Here is a 20,689-nt window from a genome sequence, read left to right as displayed (position 1 = left end):
CTCAAGGGGAGTGAAATAACAAGTGGCACTTTCCCCTTGGTAAATACAGTTGAACAGGTGTGTCATAACAATACTTCTCTTGGTCAATATTGGAGGATAACACCAGGACCAAATGTCATCAAATATTTCTATGTTCTAGCAGTGACATATTTAATGTTGATTCAGAGTCTACAAACTTGCTACCGTGGAACAAAACTACATTGGGTGCCATTTTTTAGGAGACCCATTTTTGTATGCTACTACAACCCCAATGCGACCCAATTCTGATGTTTAGGTCTGTTTGTACAGTGTAATGACTGCCCAACAAACTACATGACGCTTATGAAAGAAACACAAATTGTGGTATTGTATAGATAGTGGATGTTAGCAATCCAGTGTATCAAGACATTTGCTTTAATGACTGTGATTCTGTGTTTACCCATAAATCAAGCCATGTCTCCAGTATCACGTCTTGCTTGTATCTTTAAAGTTAAAACATATAGTTTTATCCTTTGAGAGACTGCTTGAGTATAGGCACCTTTGATGGAAGTACATTAACGACATCCCTAATTCCCAAGGGGCTGGTATTTCCACAATCCAACCAATACCCCAAATCCACTGATGATCCAGGTACTAGCACATTATTGTGGTGTCATGCAATAATAAATGCCCATAATATACAATCAATCATACTGTCCATTAGACAATGCTGATTCAGCAACATAACACCTCTGCTGCAATTTGACTGGGTAATGAAGCTTCACTGCTTCGTTTTGATTGGTCATTTGAACTTATCTGCTCCAAACTGACTGCATAATTTCACCATTGAACAGGATTCAGTGGATTTCCAGTATTTCAGAATGACAGAAATCCAAACACATTGGGAATGAAGGGTGCACATGTCTGGACACAATTCTGATGACATCCTTGAGTGTTCCAAACCCATGTTCCTGCTATTCATACATGAAAATATAACATTCAATTGTTAATCTGAAAATATTTCAAATGCTACTGTTCTGATGTAATATTTCCTTCTACAGAGGAAATCACACTAACTCTATCAGCAGAGGATGTTAACCAACCAACCAACCTTGAACTGGGACTCCATAACAATCTTCCTGCTATTCTGTGCTATTTCTGCATATCGTTAATTTATATACCGTATTGCCTCTAGTAAGTGCCTGGGTGCTCATTTTCTTTAATGGACTTCCAGACCCTTGCTTATTAGAGACCCAGGGCCTGTTCATCCAGCATTAACTCCCATTCATATGAAACCTCCTCATTGCAGCATGATAATTATACAACATCCATAAACCTGTGCTATGTGGAGACAGGGAGTTATGACTAAAGGGCCCATTCTTTAATACACAAATTTTTAAGATCATTGGAGAATACATTTATGAATACAAAACACATGATCACCTCTTATTAGAGACCCAGTGCTTATTTCTTAAACTGCTGCTTATCCCGTCACTTAATAGAGGAAACATGGTATCATGAAACAAAGTGCATGATATGTCAGCTATGCATGCATTCAGACCCTTCATGAGTGCAGTCTGTCTACAATAGAAAATTACATACAAGACAGGATACATATTTCAAAATATGGAAAATTGGATTTGTCATTGAGAGCGCAATGCTAAGCTGAAGATAGCGCTGACAAGACTATGATGGATTGCAAAATATACAATGTTGAACTTTCCGAAAGCATTAACGGAAGCAAGGTAGTGGTGGTGTGTTAATCCCTTCCCATGATGCAGTTTTAATGATTCATGAATCATGACGAGCAATTTTTTCAAGAACACGTAGCTTAAACAACTATTATACTTGTTAATAACAAAAAAAATCACAAAGAGATATACTAGGGATTTTTTTTGTAATGAACTAATTTGTTCTAACAGCTATATCGCTTATCATAGAATCAAATTCCAAAACAGCATCATTAAGGGAAACAGGAGTAGAGAATAGGTGCTAAAATGCCATTAGAAAGCAGAGTTATACATGCTAATATGGCACTTGTCAATGGTAACATTTTCCAATACGTATATCTGTATCATGAGAAAAAGACGAGAGTAATGATGAAATATATATAGAAATAACAATAGGGTGTTTTCTCACGCCTTGTGTAAATGGAATTGGGATGGTATCCCAATCTACATGACCAATTAGGGATACCACATATACCTCACTGAATTAAATTCATGTTTCCTTCTGACCTCTGTGATGTCGACACCCTAGTTAAATGTAAAACATCCAACACACCATTGTTGACAGATACTGGTTGGACACCACATGCTGAATCTTTTCTTGAACACCTGGTGTCACAGATTTTTAGTGATCCGTTTAGAAATAGTTCTCAGTTATTTTGGCTTTTTTCCCCAGTTGAGTGTTTTGATGGATAACAGAGACTACATATTCTCCTATTGGACTGGACGCTGCTGTGATGGAATAGGTCACCAGTACTCTTTTGAAAAGCCAACCCATGTCCAGAATACCTAGTTTCCAGTATGAAGAGTGGCCTGTACACACAATGTGAAGATATATGTCAGTCTTAAAACACCAGGTATTGAGTATATTGCCTTTCAGTACTAACTCTGTCCAATATAACCTGTGTCCAGTACAGTGTCTTCTATGAACAGTCTACTGGATGTCCACAGTAACCAGTGTCCAGTACAGTGAGTGTCTTCTATGAACAGTCTACTGGATGTCCACAGTAACCAGTGTCCAGTACAGTGAGTGTCTTCTATGAACATTCAGTCTACTGGATGTCCACAGTAACCAGTGTCCAGTACAGTGAGTGTCTTCTATGAACATTCAGTCTACTGGATGTCCACAGTAACCAGTGTCCAGTTCAGTGAGCGTCTTATATGAAGGTTCAGTTTACTGGATGTCCACAATAACCATTTTGTCCAGTACAGTGAGTGTCTTCTATTAACAGACTACTGGATGTCCACAATAACCTGTGTCCAGTACAGTGAGCGACTTATATGAACGTTCAGTCTACTAGATGTCCACAGTAACCAGTGTCCAGAATAATGACTGTTTTGTATGAAACTTCTTTATACTGGATCTCCACAATAACCAGTGTCCAGTACAGTGAGTGTCTTTTATGAACATTCAGTCTACTGGATCTCCACAATAACCAGTGTCCAGTACAGTGAGTGTCTTTTATGAACATTCAGTCTACTGGATGTCCACAATAACCAGTGTCCACTACAATGAGTGTCATGTATGAACGTTCAGCCTAATGGATGTCCACAACCCCAAGTGTGTGTAAGACATTCACTAGAGCAGAAGAAACATGTCAAGATTTCAAGGAGGTTGTTCATGTATCATCCCCAATATCTAACAACTAATCATGCTGCTTCATCCAACATGGAGGCTGTCATCAAATTATGGTCATTCTATTATTGGTTCTGTTGCCATGGTTACAGTAGAGAATGAAAAAAATATGATAAAAGATGAAATCTATGCTGCTATTTGAATGACATTGATCAGCAATGTGAAATACCCTTGGTTCAGCATGGTGGACACATAGCTTGCAGTGTGTTTCTTAGGCTTGAAACATATATCTGACATAACAACTATGATACAAAATATTTTTACACAAATTCTCATATATATGTCTCTTTATATTCCTCTTTAACAAGCCTCATTTCAGGGCTGCACCATATCATAAAACAACATTATCGAACATGTGAAATAAAATGTATTGGTGCAGAATGTTATAAAAAAATCTCTTAAAATAATAATTGAAGAAAGATATACACAAAAAGATCTTTAGATCAAACAATTAACCCAAAGTTTTTTTTCCACTTTTTCAAAAGGTCAGTTCATCCGCAAAAGCAGAAAAGAAATTCATCTTGTCCTGATGTGACTTTTAGATAAATTTATTGTCGCATATAATAATGTATTGAATCTCTCGTGGGGCCATCAGAGACACTTCAGTGACTGATTTCAGAAGTGACTAGCATCTAAACTTATTTTGAGTTGAAGAGGTATTGAGGCCAGGTAAAATGTGGATATGATCCCAGTAATGGTAGGTGCCATTTGCCAGTGCCAGAACCAGTGAGTTGAGCCTTTCATTACCGTCATCTTATGAGGACAATATAACTTCTTTCTAATATTCAACAAAATAATGAATGCTTAAATACATGAATACTTTGTAGACACACTAAACAAGAGGGTGAAGCCTTGTATATAGTTGGTTCATGGAGACATTTTCATAAAAATAAATGTTCAAACTTGATAAATTGTTCCATGTGATATGTATTCCTGTAGATAAAGAAAATAGTTGATGATTTTGGACACACTGCCATGTTTGGAATTCCACACTGAAATGATCTGACAAATGAATACACTTTGGTCACTGGACATAAAAAAAATACTGTAAAATATGCATGAAGCGTATACCATCTTCTTTAGTGCAATTTTGCAAAATAATAAATATTTGAAACAAAGCAAATTATGAAACAAAACAACTTTATTTGATGACAGCTTATGGCAAGTCTAAATGATGGAGAGAAGTACTGATTTAATTTGCTCATCTCAAATCTCTGCATCATTATATTGATGACCTATGTCAATGGATACTAAAACTTCAAAATATAATACAAGTGGAATAATTTAATACATATGTCAATGAGTTATGGATCATGCACACATCATGGATTCTCATTCTCAGCTATATGCAGTATTTCAACTGGCCCTGCAGATTGCAAGGTTTCATAAGCAAGATATACTACAACTGTTGTATGTCTTGACATTACATATTTACATAATCTTGCAATGACCATGACCTTGGGTTGTCTCATCATGCATACAGGTCAGGTCAAGGTTACAAGGTCATAGATGGTTTATGGCAATGGTGGCAGAGAGATGGACATTTACACAGACATGGTCATGGTCATATATAGTACTGTAGTCACAACAGACTTGACAAAATGAAATAAAATGTTGATTTTGTTGCAGGTAAATACCTGACATATTAAAGTTCTAAGTTCCTTACGATAAATACTGCGGACATAATTGTCTGTTTTTGCCATAATGTCCTTCACCTCTCTAAGAATATGGTCACATATTGAGTACTCTTTGCTTTACCTTGACCATGACTATTTGACCTAATGATAGGTCAAAATACCGTTTGCCACTGTCACTGTACATGGTGACATTTGCTATCTTTGACCATCAGAGATTAGAACAAGCACCTGCAGACATGAAAGAGCTGGTTTTTATATAATGTTATGTGAGCCTCCTTATTTACCAACGTAACAAGTCCTCATACGTAATGGAAATGCATTATGTTACATGATAGTGACACAATCCAAACATTAGTAATAGAGCTTGCAGTGTGGTAGTCCACACTTGTGGCTTGTTGAAAAGATTGTGATGAGGCATACAATTTGAAATAATGGACCCATATTTGGCACTTGAGTAACCATCACGTACAAGTCTCGGGGGGAAGCTGATGATGTAGCAGATGAAGATGATGCTGAGATAGCAGCTGTTGTTGCACAAACACAAGCTGTGATGGGGAGAATAATTTAGTTGCTATTGGTTACAGACAAAAATAGTGACATTTTCATGTCAAATGTTTGTCTTGAGATCAGGAAAATATCTTCATCCGATTCATTTCCAAACAATGCATGATTAAATACCAACATCGCCCTCCTAGCACCACCAGGGTCGTTGGACTGACACACAACTGGCAGCTCCTCATGGAAGTCATTTATCACATATACCCCAGTAACGCAGTTGCCATAGTTACACAATGTTCCATCCCATCTGTGCCTGTGATGCGGTTGCCATAGTAACACAACACTGATTTCTGCCCAAATAATGACGTTGCCATAGCTACACGTTCTTCCTTCCTCTCTGCCACGGTAATACAGTTGATGCATTTTCATAAAGTTGCTTGCTGCTCCAATAATGCAGTTGCCATACTTACAGAATGTTGGAGCAATGCTGTTTTCTGTCTACATACGACCATCTCAGAATACAGGTGCAGATACACTTCATCACATATGCATATTGAATATTGTTGTGGGTCTGGTGGCACAGCACACTACAGCACTTCCTTCATGCCACGCTGCCTCTTCTTTTTCAAGGATCCATCATGTAATACTGTGCCATCACAGAGCCCACAGTATGATCTGTGTTCGTATCACAGTACTTGCTGCTATGTCTCCTCCTTCAAGGAGCTGGACACTGTCTAGCTGTTTCAAGCACTCGCCAAATCCTGCTTGCATATCACAGATCATATCACCTCCTCCTGGTACCATTACCATATCTAGGTAACATTACAGTATCACCTCTGGTACACTTTTGTATCACCTCCTTCTGATACCATTATCCTATCACATCAATTCATTCTGGTACTATTATATCACCTACACCTGGTACCATTACAGTATCACATCTTCTGGAGCCACTTTTGTATCACATCCTCCTGGTGCCAATACCATATGACCTCCTCTTGGTATCAATAGCATACCACCTCTGGCACCATTATCAAATCAGTTCCTGGTTCCATTTCTGTATGGTCGCCTCTTGATACTAATACAGTATCACTTCTTCTACTTTATCTTTGAGTATCACGATGTACCATGCCCTGGTTCAATAACTTTTTAAACTTTACAAGGCAATATAACTATGATTTCTATTTTAGGCATTCTATTTTCTCTGCAGAATGATTATTTGGCACCATGACTTTATTCACACCATCGGGGGATACAATGGTTATGTTAGCCTCTGTCTCTGAAGACTAACATGGCACCAGGTAGCAGCGGAAGTTGATACAGATGGATACCATTGTTCATTTTTTAAATTAATTTTTGTTGAATGATACATCCATTAAGAACATGAAAGGTACATTGTCACCTCTTTCTGGTACTGTCACGACATCACAGGAATGCATTTGAACCAATTTTCTAACACTCAACCAAGAAGTCTTCCAAAAGAATTAATTCTTCAATATTTGCATCATAATTTGAGGGATACCATTTCCAATTGTTACCAATGGTACCAAGTGGTAATATCTCAAAGTACCATTCCAGTGCCTCTGTGCACAGGACCTCACCGTAACACAGAGTCTGAGTACAAGACATGTACACTTGAAGACATCTACATTAGCAGACTGAGGACACATCACCATCACCACCACCACCAGGCACAGCCGAGACTTAGGGTGACTTGGCAGCAGACGAATAGCATGCACATTAGACAGGTACTTCAAACATACTGCATGGGTCCATGAATTCCACCACACAAGCCATCATATACGTCAGTGTTAGGAGTCCCCATACAGTCTTACACCTTTCTTATTTCTAGCCGTTTTTTGCTCTGAAAACAGCAAAAAAGCAAGGAGTATTAGTCGCAGAGAGAGAACTAAGAAGCGCTACGAGCAACTGGTGTCAAACAGTGCACATGCTAGTCACAGCAAAAGCAGAATCCAGGCAATGAAATAGTTAGGCCAAGTTAGCTGGACCAACTGGAAACATCCATTCATTTGCAATGCTGATGTGAGAAGAGAACAGTGAGGAGGCTGGTGACTGGTCAGTCAAGCAGAGAGGAAACTATATGGACCAATCATATCCAAGAGTGAGTGTAGTAAGATGTGGAGTGCTTTTAAGCAAATAGAAGAAAAGTGCATGTTTTGGCAGGCGGGCGGGCGGGCAGACAGGCGTTTGTACAGTTGGGCGGGATGGCAGGCAGTGGTGGTCGTACACAGCTACAATCAAGTTCCACCGATGCTCAGACTTGGAAGCTTGGGTATAATGGACCTGGGCTGCTGAAGAGATAGAGGATATGGGTGTTAGTTCACCAACTACTGTGCATGTGCGAAAGGTGCATGTACTTCTGTACCTAACTTCAGACCCAGGTACAAAACTAAGTGCAGACCGAAACCTTTCTGATTGTATACAACCCTACCTGAAACAAAAATAGGACTGATTTGGAGATCAGTGCAACTAAAAGAAGGCACAGGAAAATGATTGATAATAATTAAGCTAGTTTCTGACACACATGATCATACTCCACCTTACTGAAGTACATCTTAATTCATCCTATCCTTCTTTGTCATTGCCTCTTTTGTCTAACCCCTTTTATCTGACTGCCATTTAATCACAAATTTAAATAAATAAATAAATAAATAAATAAATAAATAAATAAATAAATAAATAAATAAATAAATAAATAAAAGGAACACTGACTACCATTCTATCACCTGATGAGGAAAACTTACATAATATCCTCAAAACTTGCATCAGACTTTGTATTTCATATCATGCAACAAATATACTCATTAACTGACTAACCTGTCTCACAGTCCCTAAACCACATTATCTCTCCTACTGCCAAGCCCTCTCTGCAATATAGTCTGTCTCACAGTCCCTAAACCACATTATCTCCCCTACTGCCAAGCCCTCTCTGCAGTGCTGAAGCCTTACATGAAGGAAGTCTAGATTTCCTCAGCTTCTGAATCTTTGGTCTCCCTGGGGCTCCTTTCAATTTATATGGCTCTGTTTGTCACTATCAAAATCATATGTATTCAGAGACAAAGCATTAGTCTGTGATTAACCCTCCTTCAGAAGGCCTGCTGAAAGATCAACATGCTTCAGAATGCTAGCATATAGTGAATCTAGACTACTGTATATTACAACAGATAAGCTGATCTCATAGATATGTTGACCCCCAAGATCAGTAGCCAAGTGGGAAGTTCCCCTGTACTCTATATGCAGGCTTTGAATCCACCATGACAAGTGATCATGATAACAAGAACAAAAACAAAATAAATTATAAATCATAATAATAATAGGCACTAATAATGTGTTAAATTCAGTCTCACTAGATTTTTACATCCAAATCAGTGGATAAATGTGCACACAAATTATTTTCAGCTCCCTAGGAGGAGTACCATCAAAGCTGCACCAGATGACAACTCATTGTGTAGATGTCCTTGAGGGTCTCCTGTAGACTGGGTCTGAGCTTGGTTCCTTGCTACCAGGGAGAGGGGTGTGACAATCTAATTACAGCAATGCTACTTGTGGGTTAAAGACCTGTTTGGTGATGAAGGTGTATGATATAGGTGCAACTGAAATTGTATTCAGGTGCATGGCTTAACATGGCAACTGAAACAAAATACAACCTACAGTTTGTGAATGAAAACGAGGTGAATATTTCAAGATATACTTATCTGTTGTCACATACTTAGTCATGATTCTCAAAGTCTGTAAAAGCCTCATTAGAAATTTTCAGGGTTAAGTCAAATTAATAGCCAGGGGACATAACCCCAAAATATCCAGTTTTCCGTTCAAAGTATAGTGTTGATTTTTTATGAATATTCACTGATAATAGTTACATGATCAAAGAATTTGCTGTTGAAATGAAACCCTGAGTGAAATCATCTACAAATTATGATCAGGAGGATTCAACATCATAAGACTTTAATTTCCAGCAGTACAGAAACATTGATGACAATCTTCCATATAGATGCTGGAACATACATAGTGTATATAGAGATCAAATATTCATCCATTAAATGCTTTTAACATTTTCTGAACAAATAATATTTCCACTGAATGATACAGAAAAAGCTTTGCAAACCTAATGTTGTACCTGAAGTTTTGAACATCTCCATTTAAGGGGTATTTAGAGTGGTATCTAGTGGCAAGAAAATGCTATGGTGACTTCAAGAAATTTATTTTGGTGCAGTTGCAGTAATGGCATAAATTATTGGGACACACTGCAGCAAGATCGCTGTGAGGTGTTCTTTCACAAAAAGCAGCAGACAGAAGAGCATGCTGTCTCTTTCACAAATTACATATGTCCGTGCTTATTATGGCCATACATTGCCTGGAATTATATAACCAAAAGATCCCATCTCAGTCAGAAGTCAGACATCCTGTTGACGAGATTTATATTTTATTCTTTTAATTTATATATACTTATATAGCACCAATATTCAGATCACCTGCTCAAAGGTACTTTGTGTTCCCCCCAATCATTGGATTTCAGTCTCAAATGGCACAATTATCAACCTCAACTGCCTGGGGATCACACAACTCTTGCAGCCACTAGGTGCACCGAGTTAATGTGACTTTTCCCATCCTTACGAGGTACCCAATCAAAACTGGGTGGACTGGTACAAGTAGTTACAGTCCTTTGTCAAAGTTTACTGCCTGGTGCTGCACCCGTAACTAGGTATTTACATGTATTCATCTGATCATATACCAATGGATTCATAGGTCCTTTTAAGTACACATGGTTGTGTGCTGCACACTGATGGAATCTGCACACAAAGATGACTCGAAGGTTTTTTACACCCAGTCACAGGTAGGGCTCAATCCTGTCACCTCATACTTGCTGGATCACTAGCCTGGCGCTAGAGCCAGCTCACCCACCATACCCCCATGTATCATGTGACTAGCTTTTAATCTGTCCAATATTAAACTTCATAGAATGGTCATTTCCTAATGCTGTAAACATAATTTAATACCTATGATCCTTTGATAACCAATGAGAATCATGACAGTTCAGAGTTATGAGGGTTATATTTTTCAAGTGTGAATTGTAACCAAAATAAGGAACCAATGAGTATGATACATGTGAGAGTTACCTCCCCTTATTTATTGAATAAAGGAATGAATGAAAACTAATATTTGTGCAAATGTAATTTATGGCCTTTTTGTAACCAATGAAATGATGAATACTGTGTCCCTGGCTTCTTGAATCAAGAGCTCAAGGGTGGTTTTAGTCCTCTAGTAACCAATGCCCCTCATGCTCAGGGAAAGTTATCTCCCTTCCCTTTTCTTCCGTCTCTGTAAGATGCAAACAATAAGGCCATGCATATCATCAGCAGCAACGACACAAGCAACATTTACAACAACAATTCAAACAACAAAAGCCACAGTGTGGTGATGGTGATGCAGAACAATATAGAGAAGCTCAAAGAAGGCTTAGGAATATGACTAAATTTGAGACATCAGCCAAGTGATTATTACATGGCTAATTTGATGATCATATTTCTGTTCCAGCTGAATGACATATTTATTCACACTACTGCCAGAATTCCTTCTGTTCAGATCTGTATAGCATAATTCCAGGACTGCAGAATGGAACCCTGATATGTCAAGGGATACAATCTGTCACATTAACGAAATACAAGCATCCTCTATGCCAACATTCATCTGAACTCTTCTCCTGTGATTATAGACAAATGCAGTATGCTTTCCAAATGAAATACTCCTGTTGGTCAACTTCACAACCTGATACATGTATCCATGGTAATTTTTTAGCATCGTTAATTCTACGTACACACTGTCATAAAAACAACAGACATTCTGATATCGAAGTAGATCTATAGTAGAAGTAGATCCAAAACTGTCTATTCAAAAGTAGATTCTACAGGCATGTAAGAGGAATCACTTCTATCCTGCTCCAAATCATTAATATCATATTGGTTCTACTCCCATGAATCATTATGAATCCCATTCACAAAACATGACTATTCCATACTTGGAAATGTCTGCAACGTGAATACAGATCTATAGAAATCTACTTCAAAATGACTGGAAACTCATTTCAGTGAAGATCTATTTCAAAAGCTAGTCTCATTGTCATTTAAATAACGCAAGATATTTTGTGATCATCCTTTCCAACCTGAGTTCTAATGCACATTCTGAATAGTGTGATTACTATCTGTAATGGGTATCTACCTATCTACCACTGAGTGAATAAAATCCTCAATATCCCACACAAACTTTGCTACCTACTTCAGAACTGATTCCATAAGTCATGGAACTATACATATTTTCTGTTTTTATCTATTCCAAAATCATATTAATTCAACGAAATCAAAACATACAGAATGTTTAGAAACAAAACAACTTTAATTTGTGTCATCTGCAGAATGATATCACACAAATGTGGACACTCTACTGCAAAAATATAATATCAATACACAAATAAATAGCATAATGAGTACAGGCATAATATTTGGTTAAAGAAACATAAATACAGTCATTGAGTAACAAAATTCTTGTAATATGATACACAAACAAATGCTGTTGAAATAAAGACTGAGAAAATCTATTTCAAACACAGATAACAAAAGATAAATGTTCAAAATGAAAAAAAGAAAGAATAAAGTTTCAACTATGGTATGGGCAAAAATAACAGGTATAACAACTATATCTGAGCTTTAATGTTGAGTCTTTAGAAATACTATATATGCTATAATATTGTAATGGATCACTCTCAGACAAAATGTCTGAATTCATATAAACAAAACAAAAAGGGTTATTTAATTCTTAGTCATACGTAGCATGTACTGCTTTCAAATTTCTTCTTTTCACAATTTACACTTTGTGGTATCAGTTTGGTGAACATGAGCTTCCGAAGAGTAGGAGAAAACAGAAGAACAGAAAAAGATGGTCTTTAATAACATCAAACAAAGTCATAACAAGCAGTTTGCAAATAGACAGTGGTGAAATTAACATCAAGATGCATTTAAAGACTTGTGCAAAAACATAAACAAATATCTTGGATACATTGCCGGTATTCAAATTTCATTCAACATATTAAGTATGAGCTGATGGATAATACCCTAATCCTGGGATACTTGGACCTTTTGCAACATATTTGAAAAGTAATGAAATTAAACAAACTAAATAGAACCTGCACTTTATCACAAACAATTTCTGATTAATGATTTTGACTCATTTAATGATAAATATGAAATAATAATTAAAAGAATTCAATCTTGAACATGAAATATCAAGTGAATTTATGTGAAAGGATTGTGCTGATATAAACATAATACTGCAAGATTATCACATTAAAAATGAAACTGTATCACATAATGAAAACGGTTATACTGCAGTGAACAAACTCAGTTTTTGTACAAGGAGGAAGTTCCAGTCTCCCAAAACATGAATATTTAAGAAAACAGATATCAGAATGATCAACCTGTTGTTTAGACAGATGCTACAAATCTATGATGAAAGCCCAATTTCAAAGTCTAAAATCTGATACTCCTATATCCTATGCTTGGAAGCTACTTTCAACTCATGCATCTTAAATACAGGATCGTGATCAACGATGGAACGACTCCACGTGTGACAGTACTAACAGCTAATGTGTCTATGTCACGTCCATCTTGTCAATCTAGACAACAAGATAAGGACACACAATTGATATATTTACACAAAATATTATTATAATCGAGGAATCGACACACGGACACCTGACTGGCCCTCTTCATTAATAGGTATATTACAAATATTTACAGTTAAAAACTTAACAATATCCTGACTTGTTTCGGCTCTGTCTTGCATACACAAACCTTTACTTCTGTGATGAATAATAATTGCTCATTCAACATTATCAATGATTGATCATTCTCAAAACAGGAAATCAAGAGGCTCTTTACTTGTTTCAACTCCTCTTAATTTCATCATGACATGCAAGTTCTCAGAAAAATTTTGTCTGCTCAGAACACTAAATAACATGAACTGAAATGAACAAATGATTTTAAGATTCATGCTTAGAATCAGATATTGATTTCTACAGCAAGAATTATACAATATTTACATGGAATAAATTTACTATGAACAAGGAATATGTTCCTTCTGACAGAAGAAGCATGTGATTCATGGTCATGGCGTAATAACACCAGGTATTTGAAAATTTACACAGGTTTTGATTTGAACCAACAGAAAATTAGATATTAAATATATACTTTAATTTGCAGACATGCTAAACATTAGTACATATCAATGTATTCAGGTAAGTCATGTGAATATTCAATAGTTGAATTCCAAATTAGCTAATATATGACTATTTACAAATGTTAAAAGGTCTTATATTTACACAAATTACAATTTGAACTGAGCCTAGACATGTGACAAGAAGGGAATGGCTATTAACACACTTGGTGAGCCTATAGGTCGAATCAACATGTAGGTCACATGAAAACCAACATTTAGCTTCTTTATGGGCGATATCTTGAAATATGAGAGAAGTGAAAAAAAAAAATAAAAAAGATTTGGCCCAATTCCCATCCCCTTGAGACTTGACAAAACCTATATTAGCAGACGGATTTGACATACATATGCCAAAAACATTATCAGAAAATAAATGATTACTTAATGCATAAGTAACTGATATTTCTAGTGGACCAGTATGTACCCTGGCATATCTAGTTCTCAGACTCATTTTTCACTGCCTTAAATCTTTGTATGTTTCCATCATAATTAATCTACGAGAAAGAAATACAAGGCTTTGACATCCACTTTTTTTGTGAATATTTTCCACCTAAACCTCTGGATCTATCTCAAAGAAGTCAAAGAACCACTACTTTAACATTGGGAACAACACAATCTGTAACATTCTCTCCCAGATCAGAAACAAGGGGAACCATCAGTTCTTCAGCTTCCAGTACATGAAGACGTAATAATATGTTTTATATGAATTTGGTGTGCATGCTATGTGGCCATACATTGTCCTTTCTGGGAGTAAAGGTATTTTGTCTAGAAAGTTTACGGTTGGCAAGTGGGGAGAATGACAAAAAATGATGCTTATTTAGAATATTACTGTAAACAACTGTTGAGCCAGTCTTGCACTTTTTAACTTGTGGTAAAGAAAGTTCTTTCATTTCCAAACACAGAAAAATGCATATGGCATGATACAAAATGTTGTTTAGATTATTTCTCCTAAATAGTTGAGGTTCACAGGAAGGAAAATTATGAGCTATGAGCACGCTGTCGGTATGGATTTAGAGCAATATAGATGAACTAATTATTATAAAAATTATCGCCTGAGAAGCTAAATGTCTTGTTTCCGGCCGCTGCAGTGAAACAGAAGTGTGAATGAGCAACAACAGTAGTGGGTGGACAATGGTCAGTGTTTAAACCCTGCAGACCACGTGCTGGGAAGAACGGGTAGAAGCCTTACTTTCTTCCGGGTGCCACTTAAAAATTCCTTGTACATATCAGAGCGAAGATAGCGGCTGTAGCTGTCACTCTTCATCAGCTTGAATATATGGTCCTGCAACAGGAACAATGATGCCATGTGAGACAGGGAGTTATCGGAAAGAATCGTTGTCAAGGAGATGTTCCAGCACCACATCCTTTGTTATAACATGCATAGAGTTTTGACTGTGATTATTAGTAAACGCTGGACAAAAACATTCATTAAATCTGCAAATGAGCCAATTTAACAGCACCATGACATATTTCCTATATCCCACAATGAATAGTGTTACAGATGCGATAAATAAGTCTGTTAACACATGGTATCATGATCTGAGGACATGCAAATGAAGTCACATGCTACTTTTTAATACATACTGTACACAGATGTGATGTTTGTGCTATTTCTGAAGTTACACGTGGTTGAAAACATTCCTGGAAATCTTGGAATCCCTGTTTGGGAGATGGGGTGGGGTGGGATGGGGTGGGGTGCTGTTTTCCTTGCCAAGACTCACCTGAGCTTCATCAAAGCAGAATCTCGTCGGACTGTTTTCTACCCTGCGTCTGACCAGCTCCATCACCTGGCAGTCAACATTCACCGGGTTGTGTGCACCGGGAGCCAAAAACTCACTGTAACAGGGAAAACGCACATAATTCATTAGTATAGAAAGTGCCTTCAAAAACACTTACTAATATAGATAATAACTGCCCACTGAAATTACCCTAACCAAATATGAAACAATTCCTCTCTGTATATTGTAAAAGTAAAGAAGGATGAGTTTCCATAAACATGATCAGGGCCAACAAGGTTCAAGAACCCATCCATTCTACAATATTTAGTTGGAAGGGGTCATCAAATTGTCCACTTGATGTTCCTATCTTGGAAGGAGTTGTCTGATCCTCATTAAGACAGGAAATGTATTGGGTTAAAGATCTGATGTTACTGAGATTGCACACCTGCTCCACAAACTAAGAAGAAATATTAACAGAATTGGAGTACATGGCTACTAACAGTAGTGGAAGGGAGTATGGTACACAGTTTCTGTTAAAGAAAACCCAAGATCTATGGATAATCAAATACTTTACTGCAATGAGTGTGACGTTTTCGCATAGGTACTCACACTGTTATCAAGCCCATGTCACAGTCATTGCAATAAAGAAGATGAGTATCCTTAGAACTTTATTTTCCTTCAACTTTTACCTCTCAAGGAGAGTTAATTTAAAATATGGACATATCCATATTCAGGGCATATCTTCTGGATGCGGCTAGAATAATCTCAGACCCACCTAAACATTTCATGCACTTTCTTATTCACCTCCCGCATTGGAAGTCCCTTCAGTTCTTGACATGCCAGCCAGAATCTGCAACACAATTGCACACATGACCAAATTAGAATAATACCTACCGATTACTTTATCAATGCCATAATTTATTGAAACCTTTTCATGCTCATGGTAAGACCAGTTGTAAATTGGGTTTCAAATGTTACATCACTGCTTTTGTGGGTATTCTTTTGTGTCCACTGCGCAAGACTTTGGTGACGAAGACTTATTTATCATCACATTAAAACAAAGATTGCAGGATATGTCAAGACTGGCACAATAGTATTTCACTTTCACCTTTCTTATGTCATAGTAATTTGATTAAGTCATCTATAGAACCAAAGCAATATTTAACATCATTGGAAAATTAGCTTTTGGTAAGAGCCATGTGTACATTTAGACTTTCCCTGCACAATTTCAATGTCAATTTTTCATTGAAGAGGAATTTCATTTAGTTTGTGATAAAAATAAAGATCTGAGAAAGAAATATCTTCCATATATTAAACTCACAATATCCTCTTGTTATACATGCAGCTGCAGCATTGTTAAAACATACATTTCTTGCTAGATAATTACTTAATTTGTACTAATGTGACATTATAAATACATTCCATATTAACTTAAAAAGAGCCATAAGGCTGCATAATGCCAAAGAAAGTGTCGGTCTGTCTTTCTCAAATCATACCACTGGTCAATTCATTAAAGAATTTTTAATTCCTTAATTACTGTCATGTTTAGGAAGCATGTCTTTTTTTCAAGCATCTTTTATTTGATAAAACAATGTTTCTTTCAAGCAGAACTATCCGTGCAATATGTTTTTTAAATCTCATATAAAGCAGCCCATAAATGAATACTACAGTCTATAATCGGTCCCAGCTTATAATGTGACAATCCATATAGAAACAATTGAAATTTATGCCTATATATCCTGTCTATACTATGACCCTGATGGCAGCCTATCAATGCTCTAAGGTCCAATAGTTAGTTCATTACGTATCTGGCAGCTGTGGTCCTTGCATGACACCTCTCTTCTTATCCTTAATAATGTATGTACATGTAATTTTTCTCCTATGGATAACTTCAAGTAGTATTTAAAGTAAGTTACAAATAGTACATCTAGTCAATCTGTTGTAAGACATACATCTTAATTTGATTGTATGTGATACTCTCAGTCTATTTGATAAAAATAGTACTTTGTCTATCTAATGTAAGAGGTGCTTAAATGTCTGTTTGATGTAAGTAGTACTCGGTGTTATATGAGGTAAATACATGTAGTACTTAAAATCAAAGTTTGGGTGTTATGGAATAAATACCTGCAGACTGCCCTTAAAAACAAATACATACTTACTTTAAATTTTCACCACTAAATTCTTTGTCTAAAAATTTGCTGAACTGGTCCCTCCCTGCTGTATCATTGAGTAGTTCTTCCACAGAGAACGCCCACCTCTTGACTCGGCGCTGTGGGATGTCACGACCACTTCTGAAATACAGGAATGAAAATTGTAGGGGACTATACAAAAGGACCTTCAGTATTTCACCATATAGTTCTTTCCACAAACAATTTTCACACAACCACCTATTTTCCATTGCAGATATTGCTCCAAAATGTATGCAGAATATTTGATGACACACTATGGTAGACTATGGTACAGAGGAGTCAAAATTCTAAAAGTTTGGCACATACTTTGTATTTTCCCATGATTGCATTTTTGCTTTGGTACAGCAATGATTATGCAGTAAAGGTCAAAATTCATACTATCGCCCTACAACTGAAACTGTCAATGCAGTTATATACAAAATGACTGTATGCCATGATTTAATGGGTTTCTAATATGCTGACCATGCTTAACATCATATCAAAATTAATAAGTGCATATAGAAAATATTCATCTAAGGTTTTCAGGAAAATATACATTGCAGTATGAGAGGAAATGTTGAAGAGCCAGTAACCCTACACAGGCAGAAAAATATATCATACACTGACCACAATGATGTTGCTACAAAACCTAGGATACAGGACACAATTAACATTGCTTCCAAAATCACAAAACCTAATCATTGACACTAACACTTTGCATATAGATAATATAAGATATTTACCATCACTGCTTAATAAGCAAGGTTTTGTGCTGTTTATATTGCAGCATTACAGCTCTAATTGGCTCTAACAACCAACTGGTTCCTGGACACCTATTTAAACCTGTTATTTCTTGGTGTCATTAATTGCAGAAACATTCTGCTAGTAAAATATCTATTTATTTGAAGGAAAAATAACTCACAATGATTTTTCCGTCTCCCAGAATTCCATGTTGTCTGAGATCCAGGGATTGGTCGGATCAGGGCTGGTAATGAAGGCATCATATTCTGCGTATTGCTCGTAGTAAGCCATGTAACTGAAATATGATGATAAAGAGACTTAGTCACTGTTTCGGTGCTATATTTTTTGGTTATCAGTGGCATCTCTATACACTCTGAAAACTATATATTAATAAGTTGAATATTTTTGTCTTATCTTTACATTATTACAAATTAAAGATGTTAAAGGAGTTATCTCCCTTTGATAAAAATCTCCATTTTTTCCCCCCCAAAATTGCCAAAGATTGTTTCAATCTATATGACATTCTTTATACAATATACCTTTCTGTGACTTTTGATATTTTCACTCTTCTTTTCTCCAATTTCCTTCGTAGAGCATCAATCTGGAACAAAGTAATACCCACATTTAAATTTACATATTAGACACATAGTCTACACATCGAGCAATAAACAAATCTTAAAAAGACAATTATTTATACAATTTTATAGCCCAGAAAACATATCCTTTTGGTGAACATGATTAAAATGGAACAAAGTGAAAGTTTCACTTTGAAAGGAGATTAAAAAGAAGAAATTCTAGATGCTTGACGGTTTGAGCACAAAAACACTTACCTCCCTTCGTATGGCGTCTGTGGGGTTGTGAAGATCAGCCTCGGAGACACTGGGGCTTATCCTTCCCCCAGGTACTGCGTAATTAGGCTGCAGAGAAACACGATTTGTAGTCCTCATATCCTTAACAGGCAGAAAAACACTTAACACTTTACACACATGTATGAATATGGTAATGAACATTTCAAAAACATCTTAGAAAAACAAACATGGTAAACATTCAATTGCATAAAACATTCTGTGAAAATATATTAATTTGTGAAAAAAATCCCAGTTCTATGGATAGTCAACATCTTTATTGCAATTAGTGCTGTATTTTGGTGTAGGTACTAACACCTTTCACTGCACTCATTGCAATATAGGAGTTGACTATCAATTAAACTTGGGTTTCTTTCACCTATACTTCTAAAATGCATCTCAAAGAAAACATATTAATTTGTGAAACAGATGAAAGAGACATTGCATTTTATTCATGATACATGCTTTGCCAATTAAAACTTTCAATATATAATGTTTGACCAAAATACAATCTGCAAGAATTACATTCTTGAGGCGCTATTAGTACTAGCAACAGTCAAATACATGATCTTCATTCATTCAAATCACTTCAACACAAATTTGGTACAGTTCCCATTTAAGCAATTTAATATATCATGTTGAATTTTACAGTAAATACAAGAATAGAGGTGAAGGTATATGATAGTTTCATTACCATGCAAAAATTCAGTATCATGAAATGCATGAATATTAATAAACAAAGTATATGTGAGCGCCTGTGTGTGTGTGTGTGTGTGTGTGTGTGTGTGTGTGTGTGTGTGTGTGTGTGTGTGTGTGTGTGTGTGTGTGTGTGTGTGTGTGTGTGTGTGTGTGTGTGTGTGTGTGTGTGATCTATAACATTCTAGCATATTGGGGGCACTACCAGTAAGATGGGAAATGGTATGGGGGACAAGCCCATGAACAGTCCTCTGGTCTTCTAGGTTTACCATTCTTTGCTTCACATTCACTATAATAATGTGTCACACAATCTCCCCGCAAGCCTCTAACAAGCCTGACAAAGTAGCAGAGACTTCTGAAAAGGCAAGAGAAGTCCTGGGGCGATGCTGGCTGACCCCTATACATTAACCTGAGACAGGCCCACAGGGAGGGCAGGACCCTCTGATCCAGCAGGGTAGGGCATCTGGCCTCAAGAAATGGCTTACCATCAATGATAAGCTGTCTTGAGGTTGAAAAAATATGGCATACTAGTACCCACAATGATAGTAGCACTCTGTTTAAAGTAGGGTACAAGTACGGCTTACCATCAACAGCAGGCTCACTGTATAAGAGGATATAGGTTGCCATCAATGACATGTTCAGTGTACAGGGGCTATTGTGAATCTCCCTGTCTGGCCGGTATACAGCTCACCACCAATAATAGGCTCACTGTCTGGGAGAATATCAGGCTCACTGTCTGGGAGACCATCAGGCTTACCATCAGGCTCACTGTCTGACAG

The 20,689-nt window shown here is 36.8% G+C and overlaps 1 protein-coding gene across 5 annotated transcripts in view; it reads right to left on the bottom strand.

Moving 5' to 3' along the window:
• Nucleotides 1-4,444: 4,444 nt before the first annotated feature.
• Nucleotides 4,445-20,689, bottom strand: part of LOC137294063 (regulator of G-protein signaling 7-like) — a 121,529-nt gene continuing 105,284 nt past the window's right edge. Inside the window, exons 9-16 of one of the 5 annotated variants that reach the window (XM_067824997.1) lie at nucleotides 19,200-19,286; nucleotides 18,909-18,970; nucleotides 18,551-18,664; nucleotides 17,620-17,751; nucleotides 16,236-16,310; nucleotides 15,464-15,578; nucleotides 14,932-15,024; nucleotides 4,445-7,320 (exon numbers count right to left, since the gene is read on the bottom strand). In XM_067824997.1, the coding sequence (XP_067681098.1) occupies nucleotides 7,288-7,320; nucleotides 14,932-15,024; nucleotides 15,464-15,578; nucleotides 16,236-16,310; nucleotides 17,620-17,751; nucleotides 18,551-18,664; nucleotides 18,909-18,970; nucleotides 19,200-19,286 (711 nt within the window). In that variant the 3' untranslated portion in view covers nucleotides 4,445-7,287. Of the gene's footprint in view, nucleotides 7,769-14,797; nucleotides 15,025-15,463; nucleotides 15,579-16,235; nucleotides 16,311-17,619; nucleotides 17,752-18,550; nucleotides 18,665-18,908; nucleotides 18,971-19,199; nucleotides 19,320-20,689 lie in introns of those variants that run through there. The other 4 variants (XM_067824993.1, XM_067824995.1, XM_067824994.1 and 1 more) reach the window with 4 other exon arrangements.

Source organism: Haliotis asinina, chromosome 8, assembly GCF_037392515.1.
Source record: "Haliotis asinina isolate JCU_RB_2024 chromosome 8, JCU_Hal_asi_v2, whole genome shotgun sequence".
NCBI classification, from domain to species: domain Eukaryota; kingdom Metazoa; phylum Mollusca; class Gastropoda; order Lepetellida; family Haliotidae; genus Haliotis; species Haliotis asinina.
This window is presented reverse-complemented; position numbering and strand designations above follow the sequence as displayed.